Below are 20084 nucleotides of genomic sequence, written 5' to 3'. Positions count from 1 at the left end.
GAATAGTGCAATTCATAATGGTGGTGAAGGAAGAAGGGGGAGGAATTTTAGAGCGACATTCAGCAACTGAGTTGAATTAACAACGCATTTTCATCATTATAAAGACGACAACTTACAAACACTAGCTATTTGTCTTTTTTTTCTCCTAATTTTCATCATTAAATTACAAGAAAAAGAACTACAAATTACAAAGCTAGAATTTTCATCCTAATGTACACCAAATAAAAAAATAAAAAAAAAAAACCAGCAACGGTTAAAGCAAAGTCAGATAAGCTAAGACAGTAACAGAGTGGTCTAACTCGTCATTTTATGAACTAAATACCGAGTGAACCAGCGAGTTACTCTAACGCGGCTGGTGAATCGTCCTTGGACTCACTTTCACACTCTTCACAACCTTTGGAACTTTCTCGAAGTATCTCGGAGCTTCCACTATTCGTCCAGATCCATTCCACTTCAACGCCGCCATTGAAATTAGCTCCTTTTCTTCCTTCTTCTCCTTCACCACTTTCTCATCCTCTGCAAAAGAAGATGCAAACATAAATTTTAAAAAAAAAAAAATCATCGATTGGAAAATCAAGAGATTGGAAAATTAATTACGTTTCTGGAGATTTTGATCGACAAAAGCATCGAAATCGAGGAGGTCAAGATCGTCGATTTGATCGACATCATGGAAGCAATCTTGAAGCCAGTAGTCTCGGAAGAAGGGAGAGGAATGAACAAGATCCCACCACTGATCGGAGAAATCTTCGATCGTCTGATAGGATTTCATCGGGACGAAGATCGGAGCATCAGGATTTAATCTTGAGGATGGTGAGACTGATGATTGAGGATAGAGTACATCCATGGAGCTCTTTTGGGTGTTGACGATGGGGTGGAGAGAGAAAATGGTTTTTTTGTGTGTGTGTGTGTGTTTGGTGAGATGATTTTTTTTGGGAATGATATGGATAGTGAAAACTGAAATGGATAATGTTGGATAATGGTAAAGTCGAGGGGGATATATATAGGACCAGACATGACCGTGGGAATTTTTTTTGTGTTTGGTGAGATGTTTATAGGCCAACTCGGTTTAGTGTTGGATTTTTTTATATCTGAGCCGGTTTAGAGCTTGGATCGGGTTGGTCCGGTTTGGGTTTGGTCTACCAGCAATTCAACTTTTTTGTTAAATGAAAAGCGTTTTTATTTTAAAATTTTAATTGTATATGCACTAAAACAACAGTAATTATAATAAATAATTTTTGATATCTTTCACATACGCTAGTGTTATCGATAACTAGACCGAGTACGAATAACTTTTATGCAAATCTAGTATCGATTTAACGGTTCAATTCAGGGTTGAGTATGGTTTATGGTCCGGTTCAGGGCTAAGTACGGTTCACAATTAGGTTCAGGACTAGGGTTGAGGCCGATTTCTTCCCATTCAATTAGACCCACGAGAGCCCTTATGTTTGTGCGGTTCCCGGGCGGTTCATCTGGCAGCCCGAACCGGTGCTCTTTTCTCGCAGGTCGGTTCAGTGTAGGTCCAATTAGGCTTGTCCAATGACTACCTCTATATAGGACTATAGAAAAAAGTGTGTGTTAAGGTTGTGATTCGTGAATTTTGGAGAACTTTATTGAGATAACTAGGGTTGGTAATCAAGTCAAGTTAGGTCGGTTCATATCGATTTGATTTTTATTTAAATTGGCCAACATGAAAAGTTAGAATGTAAACTATTAAAAAAACAATGGAGTATAATGTGAGGTATAATTAACTTAATATTAATTATATGTATATTAAACATGTTAATTTTAAAAACAAACAACAGAAAATCAGAGTTTTAAATTTTTCCATGAATAATGTCAAATAGAATATTAATTTCTCGTATGCGCTGAACTTGAAATTAGTTTCATGCGTCCCACCCACGTAGAACAGCACGTGCGAAAATTCCATAAGCAAACCGCTACTCAACTACGATATGTAGCGATTTACGAGGTTTTCTTGTTTTTTATTTTTAATTTAAAACAATTAAAAGGTGGAATAAAAAAAATAAAAAGTTGGAATAAAAAGCGATCAATATTAAATAAAAAGCTTTTTCCCTATTGCAACGAAGGGAGAAAAAGAATATGTGGGCGACCAGCGGTAGTGACCTTCTTGTCTGGAGAATGGGACACATGTACAGTAGCATATGGGCAGGTACAGTGGTTTTGCACATATTTTCATTTTGGCTGTTATCCATGGCAAAACTTCTTTATCATTTTAAATTAATCATATGATAAGGAACACGTCATACTCTTTTGTTCTCATCCACGATCATACAGCACAGTGAGAGAGGTAGAAATGAGATATCTAGTGGTGATAGAATTTCACCTAATCTGATAATTTCGATATGAACCTATCTGAAAATTTTGAGTTTGGATTGAGATTTTCAACCTGAAATAAAAATTGGACCGATTTAATCCAATCTGAAAATATAATAGGTTTAGTTTAGGTAGACTTTTTGAACCTGAACAACTTGATTTAGAATTCGAGTCAAATTTAAGTATGATCAACCTGAAATTAACCCAACTTTTTTAATTTTTAGAACCTATTTTTTGTTTTTCTAACTTGTATTAGGCCAAGTCTGTTTCTTGGATCTTCTAAATTTCTAAATATACAAATAAATCATCTAAATTTTGATTAAATTGGCATTTGAATTCAAGACTTACTCAACGCGTTGAATTATTGCAATGATTATAGTTAATTCCAGGTCATTTTAGGTTGGTTTTGGGTCAATCAAAAACAAAAAGGCCAAGTTCGGTTTATGATTTTTAACTTAGAATCAAATCGAGTTTGAGTTAGGGGCCAGTGACACAAAATAGAAATTGGGTCAACCTGAAATTTAGTAATAATAGCTCAATTAGTAGTAAATTTGTGATTAGTTTGGCACTAGTGTGATTTTCTAATTTGGCTTTAAAAATTTAAAATTGTATACTTATATAATAGGAGTCTAAGCTATTTGTAATTGTCAATTTGTCATCCAGCACTCCTAATAATTGGGACGTTGGTGAAACTAAGCATGAGAAAATGTTCCACTTGGGATGTACATTGAAGTAGTTATTTGGCCTCCGAAAAGTTCATAACAAATCAACTTTACTGCCTCCACCAAAACAAAGAAAGAAGGTAAATAGTGACCATTCTTTCTCCCTTCCTTTGCTCTCTATCTCTATTCTCTCATCAACCCCTAAAAAGTAACCACATTCCTATATATCATTTACACACGTACAAACTCTCTCTTTTCTCTCTTCTTGTTATTTTCTAATAACATAACAATCACAATGATCTAGGATCTAGGATCCAAAAAAGCAACACAGAAATTTAAGAAAGGGAAAAAAGAAGAAAAGAATCAGTTGTTTGTGTAATGGTTGATAATGGGGTTGGAAACGTTAACCAACAAAACAATGTTTTGTCATGACCCTTCAATGATCAATTCAAATGGTATATGGCATGGCAGGAATCCCTTACTTTCCAGCGTTCCCCTTCTTTTGACCCAACTCACCTTAATTTCTCTTGCGTCTAAAACTGCCGAGATTTGCCTCAGGCCCCTTGGACAATCTAGCATTGTCTCTCAAATTCTTGTAAGTATTACTTTTCATGAAAATTTACAGAAAAATAAGGGTCAATCTGCAATATTCACCTGCCTTCCTTTTTAAAAATATTAACTAGTTTCTTCTCTATTATGATGTCTATTATGGCCTATGGGGAAAATGTAACTCATTGAGTTTCATAAAGTGCACAATAATAACGGATGTTTTCCCTCAAAAAAAAAAATTAATAGGTGGATGTAAAGGGGTTTATATATATACTATCATGTTCCTAGTATAATCTCTTGATGGAAGATGATAATTGCCCATCTTTGAATTTTGATTGGACGATATGTCGATATTAATATTCAAATCAATTGATATACCAAGTGTTGTTCCCATTTTAAGTTTTTACATCCCTTCATACCATTGTTAACCTTTCATTAGAATATTTAGTATAGGTAACTTTGGTGTATATAAAGCCACAAAGAGTGGTGATGGAAAGTGTGTTAGTAATATGATTTTAGATCTTGGACAACATCTTAAGAAGAATTTGCCACTAAGCTAGCTGAAATCTAAAAGCAATACAAGCAAGTTAAAAGTTTGACTCACTAAATTTAGAAAGTGGCCTATTGTAAAGGACAAATGGAGTATATATGTATATGTCTGATGCAGCATAATAATAACTACCAAATGGTTGGTTTTTTGTACTTAAAAAACTAAAATTTCAATTGATCTGATATATGCAGGGAGGTGTGATTCTAGGACCATCAGTTCTTGGGCAAGCTCCAAAAGTAGCAGTAATCTTATTTCCTCAAAGAGGAAATGTAATAATAGAAACATTAGCCACTTTTGGCATCATTCTCTTCCTGTTCTCTATTGGAGTGAAGATGGATGTAAGCTTAATGTTCAAGCCAGAAAAAATTGCCATTTCAATAGGCATCTCCCTCTTCATCTTCACCCTAATCATCCCCATGATAATTACTATCGCCATCATGAATCAAGTTGACATTGAATCCGAGCTCCGGAAATCCTTACCTCTCCTAGTAGGATCCCAATCCTTAGTAGCTTTCCCTGCCATTGCTTGCCTTCTAGCTGAGCTCAAGATCTTCAACACTGAGGTTGGCCGCTTAGCTGTCTCCACTTCCATGTTCTATGATCTCCTTGCTTTGAGTACATGTGCCTTCGGGTTCGCATACTTGGAGACTCGTGAAGAAGGCTTCTTTATATCAATCGCAGCAATCCTATCCATCCTAGGTTTCATTGCTGGTGTTGTGGTTGTGGTTCGGTTTTTCCTGCTGAGGTTGCTGGTATCACCAGTTACAGAAACCAGCACAATTTCCCCAGGAAGACATCATGTGAATGAGTTACATCTAATTATTATACTAGTAGTGTTGTTTATATCCACCCTACTAAGTGAGATAGTTGGGCAGCATTATTACCTAGGACCTATGGTTTTGGGATTGGCTATTCCTGATTCCTCACCTCTTGGAGCTGCAGTTGTGTCAAAGTTGGATACCTTCGTTTCCGGGTTGCTCTATCCTACATTCTTAGCAATTAGTGGATTGAAGACTGACATCTTTAGTGTTAGTCTTCAGCAATCATGGCAAACAGCAATAATCGTGACTGCTGGAGTACTTGTTAAGTTTGCAGCAGTAATGATACCAGCAATGCAGGGAAACATACCTTTTCAAGAGGCATTCGTACTTGCCCTTGTGATGAATGTCAGAGGCGTCAATGAGCTCATCATTTATAACTTGGTCTTAGAAGATAAGGTATGTAACCAACCATATTTTCTCAGATTAGAGAAACTTCAAAAATACGTATGTGTAAATATTAACACGTGTATCAGATAGAGACATAGAGTATAGATATTATGCTGATAAAATGAACGATGCTCAACGAAGTTCCTTTCAACATGATGAGATAAACACAAAGATGTAGGTTAACATGAAATGTGAAACACGAATGCCCTGTTTGATAGGTGGCAAATTGGCAATAAATGGTGGTAATGGCAATAGATGATAAAAACAATTAATTTCCAGTTTGTGAATGCTTGTTCATCCCAAATGGAGTATCTCTTTTCTTCTTAAACTTCCACTACCACTTTAGCAAGTTGTATTGAGTGGTAATGAAGACTTATGAAGGAAAATACATGCTTCGGATGAGATTCCATTAGCATGTATATGGACACAAGACTATGGAATTACATATTAATGATCACCTGTACCACCATATAAGATTGCTGTCAAACAAGCCGTAAGAGCATATCCTGATCTTTCTCATGCATGCTCATAACATCTATAATCAATCACCATCCCATCTCATTCGGTTTTCTTTTTCCTTATGTTTTTGTCTTACTTTCTTCACTTTCACTCTCATTTTCTTTGTTTACTCTCTAGTGTTTGGTTCATATGATTTTGGTATAAGGTATGGGTTTAGAATGAGCAAAACCCCTGAGTTTCATATCTAGCATATCTCAGATCTTACCGTACTGGTGAAAGCCAAGATGGATCTCCCACAGAAGCCGACTCAACAGAGTCTATCATTTTAGTTCAAGACCATCTTTCTTTGCATGATCTCATATTTCCTATTGCCTGGTTTTTAAAAAAATGTACATGGCTAACCAAATCCTTTGCTAACTGCAGAAAATATCAGGTCAGGACTTTACTCTGCTGGTAGTCTCCTCAATATTAGTGACAGCAATCATGACTCCATTTGTCAAACTCTTGTATGACCCATCAAGAGCTTTTGCTCCAATGAGGAAGATGACCATTCAACATCACAAGAAAGATGGAGAGTTGAAAATGGTGGTGTGTATTCACCAGCACGACAATGTCCCTACCTTAGTAAACGTTCTAGAAGCTTCAGGTGCTTCAGAAGAAAGCCCTATTTCAGTTATAGTCGTCATCCTAGTAGAAGTGGTTGGTAAGTCTGCTCCCATGCTGTTAGCCTATAGGCCCCAGAGAACCCTTGAACCAAGCAACTCATGTAACAACCATATTTCCAATGCTTTCCAGCAATATGAAAGACAAAATGTGGGCAAAGCCTCAGTGCAGGTGTATAAGAACATGTCTCATTTTGACGCCATGCATGATGATGTACGCAGGATAGCAGCTGAAAAGAGAGCTAATCTCGTAATCTTGCCGTTTCACAAGCAATGGGCTATAGATGGCACAGTGGGGGCCATCAACCGGTCCATTCAGGAAATGAACCTGAAGCTACTTGAGTGGGTCCCATGCTCACTCGGGATTCTCATTGACCGAGGTCCATCAAATGGCTCCTTGTCAATTCTCCACAGCAAGTCGGCCTATCGTGTTGCTGTGCTCTTCATTGGAGGGGCAGATGATGTAGAATCACTAGCCTATGGAGCTAGAATGGTCAGGCATGAGCGAGTTGTAGTCACAGTCATTCGTTTCATTCTCGTGGGTCGGGATAACTCAAGAGAGAGAAAGCATGAGAGTGAAATCATTGATGATTACAGGAAGAGTAACTCTGGAAATGAGCGGCTTATATATCGGGAAGAGTTAGTGAAAGATGGCGTAGGGTTGGCTGAATCAATTAGAAATATGGATAATATTTATGATCTAATACTAGTGGGAAGAACCCATCAACATTCACCACTTCTGTTTGGACTACATCAGTGGAGTGAATGTCCTGAGCTCGGTGTCATTGGTGACTTACTAGCCTCTTCTGATGCTGGGACCACAGCATCTGTGTTGGTGGTACAGCAGCAAAAGATGACTGGAAAAACGAATGCATCTATTGGTCAGCTAACAAACAGTAGGGATATGTTCGTACAAGATGGACTATCCCCTGACAGACTAAGTGGCCATCATAATCCGTCGGTGTCAATTTCAATACTAGATAGAGAAAATGGCAGATGAAGGACAATCTTTACATATAATCAATCCTATTAGGAAAAAGAAAAGCGAGGCCTTAGAATTTTCAATTGCTAGATTGATGTAGCATAGGAATACCATCTTGTAGATGTCTAGATTGTAATTAGAATCTGTATAAATGCCTGTCTCAGAACTTCTCTTTGTTTATAAATTCTCCTAGTTGCAAAGGATATCACAAAAACAGAAAACTGCATCGAATCTAGGTACTTTTTTTTGGACAAAAACATGAATAGTAGAAGTTCATGGAAGGTGTGGAATTGTTTAGTCGACAAAAACACAGAAAGTGCAAAGCACAAAGTTTGGGAAGTTGTTTACTCAATCTCCCAAGGTAAGTGACACTTCTCCTTGGAAAGTTACACTTCCCTTGAACAATTCTTCACTTCCCGGAAATTTGACGTAAATGAGAAACAATTTTCTCGCAAGTGTTACTTCCAATGTTCAACCAGTAGACAGGTATAAGCTCAACTTTCGAGTCTGAGGCAATTACACTACCGTGGTTTTTACTCGTTTAAGGGAATAACTAGTCTTCATTTTAGCACAATTATTTTGAGCCCACAATTCCAGATAAGTATGCTCTTACCATGGACATTGTCAGTGTCAGTTATCTAGTAAAGTACCATAATGAACCTCAGGAAAAGAATTGTTCCGACCTAGCTTTGTGATACCCACTCTCTACCTCTCTGGCTACATAAAACTGAAAAATTCAAAGACTTCTCCATCTCAATGCCTATTATCCAACTGTATGATATGACTTACTCAAATCAGTACCTCTTACTACAGCCTGCAGCAGGATGTAGACCATCTATAATGGAATAGCTAAGCTTGCGCTCATTTCAACCTTCGTAAGCATAGTAGAAAACTTGAAAGCCACATTGGGAACCTAGAAGCTTGTACAAAGCCAGGCTTCCTGTAGGAGAACTTATGAAAAGAGGGGGAAGGGGGAAATGAAGCAGAAGATGGTGTTTAACAGATTCTAGACTTGGCTTTAGCAAAAAATTGTTGCTTTAATATGTATTAGGCAGGGAACTATATTCAATTTTGCTGGTGATCCATGTCACTCTCCTATTGTGATGTCATACGAAAATGGACCTAAACTAAGAAGAAAAGAATTTCTTACTGAAAAGACCTGCTTTGTCTGTTCCTATACAAGTATACATCTAAGCATGAAAGAATTACAATACAGGTACAATACTTTAGCAACCAATGTAAGCTCACTGATTTTTGACGTCATTGACATTGGTCTCTTCTGAGCTGCTGCCTTCAATGGCAGAAACTTCAACTGAATTGGAAGCATCAAGAGATTCGCTGTTGCGAGTCTGCAGCCCAGTATAACGTGCCAAATCAATCCATTGCTGCATCATTTAACAAACACCGTCATAAACAGAGAAACTATTAAATATATTTCAAATATAGATATAATAATGCATTGGGATCGTGCATAGGTATCACATGTGTTAGTAACGCGCTAGATGCATGTTCCCCTACTTATTTGTACACACGTTATGAGATGGACAGATCACTGACAGAAGCCTGCACTGGTTGCAAAGCAATATGCAGTGATATCAAAAGAAGATTAAACACAAATGAAATTATTTGAAAATAATATAATTGAGCTTGCCAATTTTACACTTATCAGCAGATTGTCAAGTACCCAAAGCTTACAAATGAAGTATAGAACATAACAGTACAGTTAGCAGCTCCAAGTAGCAGCTAAAGACATGAAACACAGATAAAGAACACCTTAACGGAGTATTATGAAACACATTGAATTAGATAAGAAAGAAACGTTTGACTACCCACTTACTACCTCTATTTCTAAAAGAGTGTTACACTTTCACTTTCTACACATGCCAAGACCTGGCATGACTATATTTTGTCTTGCATATAAATCACAAACAATGGTGAAAGTGAAATTTGTGAATAATGAAAAATGTCAAGTGTAACAATCTTTTAGAAATGTGAATGTGCATGATATTACTTCAATATGATGAAACGGGAATAGTTCTTAGCAGCAATAACGAAAGGGAAAGGTAACCTGGGTGCCCCAATAGGAATTGATGATCCTTGCGCAAAAGGATATTATATTTACGAGCAACGTTTGAGAAGGTAGAAGCTCGGATATTCGATGCTCAATTACACCAGCAATAATCTGCAGCAAAACTTCTGACATCACTAACAGATAATAGCTGAAAGATTGAAATTTAAGGGAATCATAACACTCTAATCCTTCCCCATTATAGACTAAAGCCAATTCTTGTTCAATATCATCAATCCAAGACTGATGACCATCCCCACCCCCACAATGATCTTTGACAAACAGATATTAACACACATCGTCCATTAGCAAATGATGAAGCCCTGTACAAATTTTTCAAATGATAAAATTCATATAATACACACACCACAGACAATGTTTTGCTGATTTCAAACCCATAAACTGTTACCAAGTGATGGTACAGTTTGCACTTTACATGTCTTAGAAGTATTTGTGAAGTTATAATAATTATCATGGCAGCAATAAACAATATTTGTAACATTATAGCAGTTTCCTACATGATGTCAGTCAAAGTTGTTATGACTTTACAATAAAAGAAAATTTAATTACCTGATACCGGAGATTTGCTGATGTTCCAAGAAAGCTACTATAGACAACTGCAGTTTTTAGGATTGGTGATCTTTTAATCTTCTGGTTTGTCACCAAAGATGGCTTGAGGTACCCACGTACTGCATATAGGACATTTGAAGCAGCAACAGCACCAATGCTAGAAACAAATCCAACTCCAGCAAGTTTCAGCCCACCAACAAGCACTGATGCAAGCCGATGACCCAGATTCCAGTTCTTCCCCACAGGATTCATTTGAAAAGCATTGTCTGGAATGGATCCCAACAAACCCTTCAAAGAATCCATACTGTCGGACATACCCATCTCATCATTAAAAGATAAGAAAGAAAGAGTTGGGGCTGGAAGCCACACAGTAAAAAAATCAACTACAGCTCCCCTGAGTGAGTCAGTAATGACATAGTCAAGTTCCAGGAAAAAATTTTCTTTGCGTTTCTCATACTGTGCAATCAGAGTCGTTGTCATCGATATTGTTTCTTCAATAGCTAATTTATTTAAAAATTTAGGATCTGCTAATAACCGCTCTCTGAAACCCTGCACAGGGGGCATATACATTATGAGTTCTGGTTACCTCTTTGCAAACCCCCCCCCCCCCCAAAAAAAAAAAAAAAAAAAAAACACAAAAGTGCATCTGAGCTTTGACACTGAACAAGTTGCAAGCACGGAAACACAGGAATCCTATGCATTTTGACATTAGGGTAAGCATTCACTATATCACTCTGATAACTAGCTTACCTGGAACCGATGAGTAAGTTCTGATATAACAGGATACTGCTCCAAATCAAAGAAGTTTTGTAGCACCTCTGGAGACACAAGACCAAGATCAAGTCCTTTCTGAAGGTCCTGTGAGACATATTAAGGTATTGATCAGGTCAGAAATGATGCTGGAGAAACAAACATCTTATGCGAAGAACATTGTTGATTACTACAATTTTTTTTTAGGGAACAATATTGATTACTTGATACGAGCAGACATGATACATATGCACCACACTGCCATGATTTTAAGATTAAAGAAGAATCATGTTCATTAAGATCTTGCAAATCTCTATTCCTTCAATGATTTCCCTAAAGATTGAAACAGAGAGAAATTCTATTATACATCTCACGGATGTCAACTAGACCTTGTGTCATTCATATTAACAAGACTAGAATTTACATCATAAACTGAATGTGTTCACGTAATACAAAATTGTTTTAATTTTGTACATCTAGAATTCATATAATGATTTTTCTTAAGAAGTATCTAAATTCTCTTTTTCATCCATTTTCCTTTGCTTTTGAAGGATGACATTTTACTATCATGAGTCCCCATAGATAAATTAGATTCGGATGTAGGTACTGCAGGAGATTATACAGATGACTACACATAACAAGCTTGTTGATATTAAAGCATGATAAACAAACTATAGCAGAGGAACACGAAACCCCAGAGAGTTGTACACCTCTAGGCAAAGTTATTAAAATCGTGATTCAAATCTTAAAATCTTACGATTTTACGATTCAAATATGGCAGACGGTTCGATTCACTATTCTAGACGATTCTATACATTTCTTTTGACTAGCGAAAGCCTCGCAAATTTTAAATCATGCTAACAAAACAAATAATAGATATATATTGTTAGTTATTGCCAATATAGTGGGTAAACAACTTTTTTTTTTCCAAGTTTTAGGTTTTTCAACTTATAATTTGAGCACATTCAATGAAGATTGAGTGCAACATCTTGACTATACATGTTTGTATGAATCTTACATTTCTACTATTCGATTTTACAATCCATACTAATATATTAAAAGGCGTGCCTAAAGAAGGAACGGTGCCACGTGGCGCTTTCCCTAAGGGGGTTTTACTCCATGTAATTCACAATAATAAAAAAAGTTAGAAATTGCATAGTATAGGGTTTGATCCCAGGACCTCAAGAACATATTCTAAAGTCTTAACCACTAGACCAAATAACACTTAGTGTTATCATCTTAAAGTATAATATTAATGAATGAAAATTTTCCTTACCTGGGGCATAATCCGGGCCTAATAACTAGTTCGATTCTAAAGGTCGTATGCGATTCAATCTGAAATCTTGATTTTAACAACTTTGCCTCTAGGTTTGCATTTCTCATGAGACTGTAGTTTGTACCAATCTATATACCATTAGTTTATCACATAGTTTCTCGGGTACAGGAATCTGCACACTAATGACCAGTGCAGGCATCCCATTACTTGGAACAAAGATTTTGTGTTTCACAGGCATTATTGTAGAGAGACCAAAAAAAACACAAGAGCAGATTGGCCTTTATCTCAATGGGGTTCATAAAACAGACCCACAAGGTCTTGGTGGAAATTTTTCTAGGAAAGGTCCTAAAACCAACAACTAAAGTCAGGGAGCATAACAGGAATAGCTTAACCTCCACCAGTCACATAGATAATCCATCTCAAGTAAGGCTGACAAGAGCTCAATACCTGAGGAAGAGCATCTCTTCTCCTGCCAGCAGCATTCATTACACGTGCAATTTCAGCGCGATCAAAGCAATTACGACTGCAAGGTCTAGCTGCAGAGTACCATAGAAAATCAGCGACAGGAACTTCTCCCTCTCTTCTCATAGATTGCCTTTCAGGGTTGAGTAGTACAACGACTTGGTTCTTCTTTTGCATCTTCTTTGAAATTCTCGCTGGAATCCCTGTGCCACGAGGTCCATACATGACATGAGTCGCACCTGTGATAACAACAAGCAAACCAGAAGCTCCTCCATCTGTCACTGCTTGCAGAATGGACTGAGCCATAGCATAATCCTCAACTGCCTTAGCTTGTACAGTGAGGTATGAGCTAGGACCAAAAGTCAATGCCTCATTTAGAGAGGTCAGCTCTTTTGATGATTTACGAGAAAAGGAATTAAGGCCTGGTATAAATCCTGAACCAGCAGGAGGAGTGTACATTTTACGATCAGCAGTTGAAAGTCCACGAATGCCTTCAGCTTGGACAGTCCTCATCACCTAGTTGTGTCAAAATTTAACTGAAAACCATTAAAATTGGAAAGAAAGAGAGACATTAGCACAGATGCCCCTCCATCATTCGTATTTCGTGCAAGCTTTGAGACGAAAACAAAGCTTCAAAATACCACTGCAGTTCCTTTTTTGCTACTTTGCCTCAGAAGGGGGAGGGAAGAGAGGACAAAAGAATGTCCTTTTGATGCCGAACAGATAAGAAGAACAAGAGAATCTACGAGATAGGAAACACAACACAACATGAATTTCCTGCATGCTAAATACACTAAAGCAAAATAAATAAAGTGGTACAGGCTTTTATAGAATGGACAAATGGCTTCATAATACCTCACAGAAACATCAAACGTTTGTATGGTAACATTTTAATTACTAACTCTGATGGTTATGTTATTCAAATATTAACTATAAAGGGGAGAAAACCTATATTTGCAAGAATTAGGTCCTCAACAATCTTTGATTGCTTTTGTGCAGCCTTTAAGAAGATTTTATCAGTCAACCACAGCTACAAGTACTGAAACCAGCTCTGAAAAAAGAAATCCAAAAACACGAGTTTAAAGAAAGCACCTCAAGTGGAGCACCGCATGCAACCAGGCGAATTTCATTTTCACGGCAGTAATGTAAAAGAGGTTCATATTCCTGCCACCGCTCAGGTGGCCAGTGTGCCGTATAAGACCTCAAGGTGTCCCCATCTATCCTGTCAAAATAGAGGCATCTTTCAAAACTTCTTCAAAACAGGAGTTCTTCCTAACTAGGAAATAATTAAAGAAACAATGACATTTTTATGTATAATTTTGTAGAAATAATATAAGATACTGAAATTCAGGATTATAGACAATCACCACTCTAAAACATGAGACTTATGACAGACTTGTCAGACTGCTTCTAAACTTCTACACTTGTCACTCAATATCAAACTCAAAGATTGTGACTCTCTACACCGCCACCAGAATGACCTAATACAGCGTCTCAGCTGATAAGATGAGCTAGCGATTGTTGCCGTCGGGTGGTTCACTTGACTTATTTGACTAACTGATAGCATTAGTTGTTAATAGTTGTTTGAATCGGTTACTCTAGCTAGCTATTAGTATTATGTTTATAAGAAGTTTGGTACGATCAGTTGTTAATATTTCAATGGCCAACTATTTTATTATTTGCCAAATTCACTGACCACAGACCGTTACAGTGAATAGCATTAGCTAGCCATTTTATCGGAAATTCAAAAGCCAAAAACGAAACATATTTCTTGATTGTTTGACCACAGACATAAGCTAAATCCAATATGAAAAAAATCTAGCCAAATACCATTTGCCAAACAAGGCCATAATCACTATGATGGCACAATAGTAAGGTCCTTAAGTTATTAGGCAGAACTGCAGAAGTAGTTGTCGCAAAAGGAGTTATAGCTCTCAAATTGTTTCCAAAGCATATTGCTGAGTTAAAAGAGTTGCGGGATTAGGAAAAGAACATAAAATGAATCATGTCTACCCTTTAGAAGCTACCTCCTACCCATAAGCTAATTTTTTAAAACATTTCTTAAACGCTAACTACTCTAATAGAGTTTTGAGTTTTGACCAAGTCAAAACTCTAAAAAGCTACTTGAATAGCAATACCGAACAGGACCCCAAAAATCAGGGGTATTGCATGGATACCTTCAGTTAATCGTTTTCCTTGAATCATATGAGGCACAAAGGCTAGTACAACAAACATTACGGGAGACGAATGATCGTATCCTAACCCTAATGTACCAACAAAGCACAATCTCAACTAAGTAAACCCCATTGGCAAAACCATGAAAGTTCTGTGACAGCCCATATGAGCTTGATTCAGATAAGTTGGTTTTCAGTCAAAATGAACAATTTCAATAAAAATGAACAAGGTCTAAGCTGAAACGTTACAATACTTACAAGTGTCCACGAACACACAATGGTAAACCAATAAACAAAATCACTCAATTAAGAAGCAGCAACATCAAAATTGAGATCCTACGCTCGAGCATGACAAGTTCTTTTCATAATATTGCAATGGTTTTCCTTACCAAAGTACTCGCATAGTTGCATATATCTCCATTGCATCTTTTTTACATTATATTCTTCTAGTATGAACATAGAGGTATAATGAAAAAATCATGCAGGTGGCAGGTGCAATGAGAATGACATGTAATGTTAATATACTTGTGAGGTAGACAGGTAGTGAAATTCAACCTTCCATCCATAAATCGATTGAGCTGCTCCTGCAAATTACAAGGAAACGCTTCGAGAGCCAGCGAAATAGCTCGGTCACTCTCAACACATCTCTTCTTCAAAATCTTCACAATCTCAAGCTCCGACACCTTATCATCGCGTATCGGAACTTGCTCCGCCTCACCTAAATACACAATCCTCGCATTCATCACCTTCTCCCACACCTTACTCTTATCCTTACCCACCGCCAACGGCTCTCCTATCGCCGTCGCATCGTAAATCCTCGACGCTGTCTCCTCCACCTTCTCCACCGGAGCAATCGCAGCACTCGGCGGAATTGGAGCTTCTGGAAGGTTCTCGTCTGCCCTAATTACCGTCGATCGAAGGAAACTAACTCCGACTGCTAGCAGTGGTGCGAGAACAACGCCTCTTCTTCCGCGGCTGATTTCGCTGGAATCTTCGTGATTATCGCCGGCATTTCGGATTGAAAAACGGCAATTGACGGCGGAAATTCGCTGGAAAACAGGAATTTTCGACGGAATTCGAGAATTCGCCGGCGATAAGTGACGGAGAGGGGTTGAGGTGGAGTGATGGAGAAGCCATGGATTGTAGTCAACGCCTCGCTGAGATTGAAGAGTCATTAATGACGAGGAGAGAGAAAGAGATTATCGGAAGTTCGAGACTTGTTACTGCTGCTGCTCTGCTACATTGACATGGCTACTCAAAGATTAGGGACTGGAGAGAAGGAGAAGAAAAGAGAGACATGGATAATTTTGCACCTCAAAAAAAGGGAAAAGAAATGTTGTGGGACTTGTGAATATGGATTTTCTGACGTGTATTTTCGCGGCGAATTGATCTGCTGACTGTACTTTTGTTTTTGTCCACACTCCACATTACCGAATAATACCAGTTTTATTGCGATATCATTTCACTTCAAATCAAAACTTTTTTTTTTTTTTTTTGAGGGGTACTTCAAATTAAAACTAGTTATTAAGCTCGCGCTATATTCTGAGTAAGAAAAAATTTCATTAATTAATACTCCTTAATGATAATGGTTAACGATAATAATAATACTAATTACAACTTAGTCTAGTGGTTAGAACTCTAGTATATATATTTGAGGTATTTGGATCAAACCCTATACTATGCAATTTCTTAATGTTTTTAGTGTACATGGATTCCTTTACGTTCATTTCGAGTCAATTTAGGAATTCACGAGAAATGAACAAATAGGGTGTCCAAAGGTTTTTCGAGGCAATGCAAATTGTGTCAAGCATCCGTGCAACGTTAAAAGTCGCATCGGCTTTTCTATGAATGTTTCGTGGGAAAATATGATCAGGCTCGGATCGGAGAAGTCAAAAATTGTCCCAAAAACTGAAGGTTATACACGCTTTCGGATTTTCCCGCGGCTCGAGCTCCGAACGCCACGGGATGCCTCCTAAGAGCATGGGAGGTCTTTGGAAAGAGTCATGTGGCTTGGAACGGATATGTGGATGCCTTTACGTTCATTTCTAGATAGTTTTAGGTTTCACGAGAAATTAACAAATGGGTGTTTGGAGGCTTTCGAGGCAACACAAATGGTGTCAAACACCCGCGCAACGTTACAAGTCATGTTGTCTTTCTTAGGAACGTTTCAGGAGAAAATGTAGTCATGTCCGGAGAAGTCCAAAAATGTCCCCAAAAAAGCCAAAATTATAGGTTATAATACATGCTTTCAGAATTTTCGGGTTTCGAGCTCCGAACGTCATGGGATGCCTTCTAAGGAAATGGAAGGTCTTTGGAAATGAGTCATGTGGCTTGGAACCAATATGTGGATGCCTTTATGTTCATTTCGAGCCAATTTTGGGCTTCACGAGAAATGAACAAATGAGGTGTTCAGAGGCTTTTCGAGGCAATGCAAATTGTGCCAAGCACCCGCGCGACGTTTCAAGTCTCGTCGGCACTCCTAGGATTGTTTCGGGAGAAAATATGATCAGACCCGGAGAAGTCAAAATGTCCCAAAAACAACCAAAATTGAAGATTATAATACACGCTTTCGGTCTTTCCCGGGGTCCGAACTCCGAACGCCACGGGATGCCTCCTAGAGACATGCGAGGTTATTGGAAATGAGTCATGTGGCTTGGAACAAATATGTGGATGTCTTTACGATCTTTTCGAGACAATTTTGAGAGTTTCACGAGAAATAAACAAATGGGGTGTTCAAAGGCTTTTCGAGGCAATGCAAATTGTGTCAAGCACGTGTGAGACGTTATAAGTTATGTCGGCACTCCTGGGAATGTTTTGGGAGAAAATATGACGAGGCCTAGAGAAGTCAAAAATTGTCCCAAAAACAGCTAAAATTGAAGTTTATAATACACGCTTTCGGAATTTCCTGGGTCCGAGCTCTGAACGCCACGGGATGCCTCGAAGGGGAATGGTAGGTCGTCGTTGGGAAGGAGTCATGTGGCTTGGAACAAATATGTGGATACCTTTACGTTCATTTCGAGTCAGTTTTAGGTTTCACGAGAGATGAACAAATGAGTGTTTAGAGGCTTTTCGAGACAACACAAATGGTGCCAAGCACCCGTGCAACGTTACAAGTCACGTCGGCTTTCCTAGGAACGTTTCGGGAGAAAAATATGATCAGTCTCGGAAAAATCCAAAAATGTCTCAGAAACAGCCAAAATTGAAGGTTATAATACACGCTTTCGGACTTTCCCGGAACCCGAGCTCCGAACGCCAAGGGATGCCTCCTAGGGACATGGGAGGTCACTAGAAAGGGAGTGCCAAAATGGAGTGCCGATGTGACTTAACGTGGAGTGTCGACGTGACTTGTAACGTGGAGCGGGTGTTTGACACCATTTGCATTGTCTCGACAAACCTCTAAAAACCCCATTTATTCATTTCTCGTGAAATCAAAAATTGTCTCGAAATGAACGTAAAGGCATCCACATTTTCTTTCCAATGAACTCTCATGTCCGTAGGAGGAATCTCGTGGCGTTCGGAGATCGGACCCCGAGAAAGTCCGAAAGCGTGTATTATAATATTCAATTTTGGATGTTTTGGGGACATTTTTGGGATTTTTCGGGCCTGGTCATATTTTCTCCCGAAACTTTCCTAGGAAGACGACGTGACTTGTAACGCTGCGCGGGTGCTTGACATCATATGTTTTGGCTCGAAAAACATCTAAACACCTCATTTGTTTATTTCTCGTGAAACCTATAACTGTCTAGCTATAATTGAACTTATTAAATGCATCCATATATTCGGCCCAAGCCACATGAATCCTTTCCAATGACCTCCTATGTTCTAGAGAAGTCCAAAAATGTTCCAAAAACAGCCAAAATTGAAGGTTCTAATACACGCTTTCGGACTTTCCCTTGGCCTGAGCTCCGAACGCCACGATATGCCTCTTAGGGGCATGGGAGGTCATTGAAAAGGAGTCATGTGGCTTGGAACAAATATATGGATGTCTTTACGTTCATTGCGAGGTAATTTTGGGTTTCACGAGAAATGAACAAATGGGGTGTTCAGAGGCTTTTCAAGGCAACACAAATGATACCAAGCACCTGCGTAATGTCGCAAGTCACGTCGACCTTCCTAGAAATGTTTCGGGAGAAAATATGACCAGACCCGAAAAAGTAAAAAAAAATATCCCACAAAACATTCAAAATTGAAGGTTATAAGTATAGAAACTAAAAGTGACCCAATTCGATTAAAATTTAGCCGAACTAATACCACCCCCGTTCTATTTCTGTAACAACAATGTGTTTGAACACAATTTTTAAGGATTTGGAACAAATGAGTAGTTTAGCATAAAAGTAACTCTCTAATTAACTAGTGTAGGAGATAAACCATCCTTAGAAAATAAAAGCAATTTTATAAGGCAAAGTAAGTAATTAGTGATGGTTTTAATAAGATAAAGTAAGGACAATATTGTCAATTAAAGTTGCTTTTTATACCAAAATTGGAATTGTTGCAATAGATATGAAACTACCCAAGATAGTAATTATTGTAATATAAAAAGAACGGAGGAAGTAAATTGTAACCCCGTCTCGTGTCCAAATCTATAATATGTAAACTTTTGTGTATTATAGGTGTTTTTGTGCTTTACCATTTAATACTATCATACATCATCTATTTTAAAATAAGTAAGATGTTGATGGAGATTGTGGAATTAAAGAATGCAAAGAGATAGAAATAAAAAAATTGTGACCGATGTGCAGGAAGAGCCGGTGTTATAAGAGACCATCTAATTTTAATTTAAACTAGGCATTTTTTTTTGTAAGATTAAGGCATTTTATGGGGAAAATATGAGAAATTACTCAGATGAGTCCTGTGAGAGGGGAATATGGGAAATTACTCAAATGAGTCCTATGAGGTTTGATCACTATACTTCATTTTTTGAATACAGTGAATAGTTTAAGTTATGACGATTAACAAAAAGTAATATTAGCTTGCAACAGAATTTAAACTTGTGACCTCTTGCTATTATAACATGACACAATTACCATATCGACCAACTTTTAATCATGCTTTAAGTGTCCACATTGTTATATCAATATCTTTTAAATGTTGAGAATTGTGTTATACCCTCATATCATATGACTTTTATATTCACAAAAACTAACAATTGTAAACTAAGGGTCTGTTTTCTTCAGCATAAAACAACTGAACTGAACTGAATTGAATTAAATTAAATGTAATATATATATATATATATATATATATATATATATATATATATATATATATATATATATATTATATATATATATATATATATATATATATATATAATATATATTTAAACAATAATAATATGAATATTAAATACTAATTATAATGATAAGTAATAATAATGA

At 37.5% G+C, this 20084-nt stretch overlaps 3 protein-coding genes across 5 annotated transcripts; 1 reads left to right on the top strand and 2 right to left on the bottom strand.

The window, feature by feature from the left end:
- Positions 1 to 58: 58 nt before the first annotated feature.
- On the bottom strand, positions 59 to 980 carry LOC104905938 (protein EARLY RESPONSIVE TO DEHYDRATION 15). Its single transcript, XM_010694595.4, has 2 exons — positions 598 to 980; positions 59 to 516 (listed from the first exon to the last, which is right to left on the bottom strand). Exons 1-2 carry the CDS (start codon positions 842 to 844, stop codon positions 344 to 346), a joined length of 420 nt encoding a protein of 139 aa, XP_010692897.2. The 5' UTR covers positions 845 to 980; the 3' UTR covers positions 59 to 343.
- Positions 981 to 2982: 2002 nt separating this feature from the next.
- Positions 2983 to 7590, top strand: LOC104905943 (cation/H(+) antiporter 15). Of its 2 annotated transcripts, none has more exons than XM_048639665.2 (3): positions 2983 to 3136; positions 4287 to 5312; positions 6186 to 7590. In XM_048639665.2, the coding sequence occupies exons 2-3, from the start codon at positions 4428 to 4430 to the stop codon at positions 7422 to 7424; spliced, it is 2124 nt and encodes a 707-aa protein (XP_048495622.1). In that variant the 5' UTR covers positions 2983 to 3136; positions 4287 to 4427; the 3' UTR covers positions 7425 to 7590. The 2 variants fall into 2 exon arrangements, with proteins under 2 accessions (XP_048495622.1, XP_010692906.2); XM_010694604.3 differs by lacking the exon at positions 2983 to 3136 and adding an exon at positions 3143 to 3591.
- Positions 7591 to 8423: 833 nt separating this feature from the next.
- On the bottom strand, positions 8424 to 16043 carry LOC104905944 (hypothetical protein). 2 transcript variants are annotated; one of them, XM_010694605.4, is made up of 7 exons: positions 15262 to 16043; positions 13625 to 13754; positions 12518 to 13048; positions 10795 to 10902; positions 10045 to 10593; positions 9475 to 9588; positions 8424 to 8791 (listed from the first exon to the last, which is right to left on the bottom strand). In XM_010694605.4, the coding sequence occupies exons 1-7, from the start codon at positions 15879 to 15881 to the stop codon at positions 8651 to 8653; spliced, it is 2193 nt and encodes a 730-aa protein (XP_010692907.2). In that variant the 5' UTR covers positions 15882 to 16043; the 3' UTR covers positions 8424 to 8650. The 2 variants fall into 2 exon arrangements, with proteins under 2 accessions (XP_010692907.2, XP_019107827.2); XM_019252282.3 differs by having other exon boundaries at positions 13625 to 13749; positions 15262 to 15404.
- Between the last annotated feature and the right edge of the window lie 4041 nt (positions 16044 to 20084).

Source organism: Beta vulgaris, chromosome 2 (genome assembly GCF_026745355.1).
Source record: "Beta vulgaris subsp. vulgaris cultivar EL10 chromosome 2, EL10.2, whole genome shotgun sequence".
Lineage (NCBI taxonomy): Eukaryota > Viridiplantae > Streptophyta > Magnoliopsida > Caryophyllales > Amaranthaceae > Beta > Beta vulgaris.
This window is presented reverse-complemented; position numbering and strand designations above follow the sequence as displayed.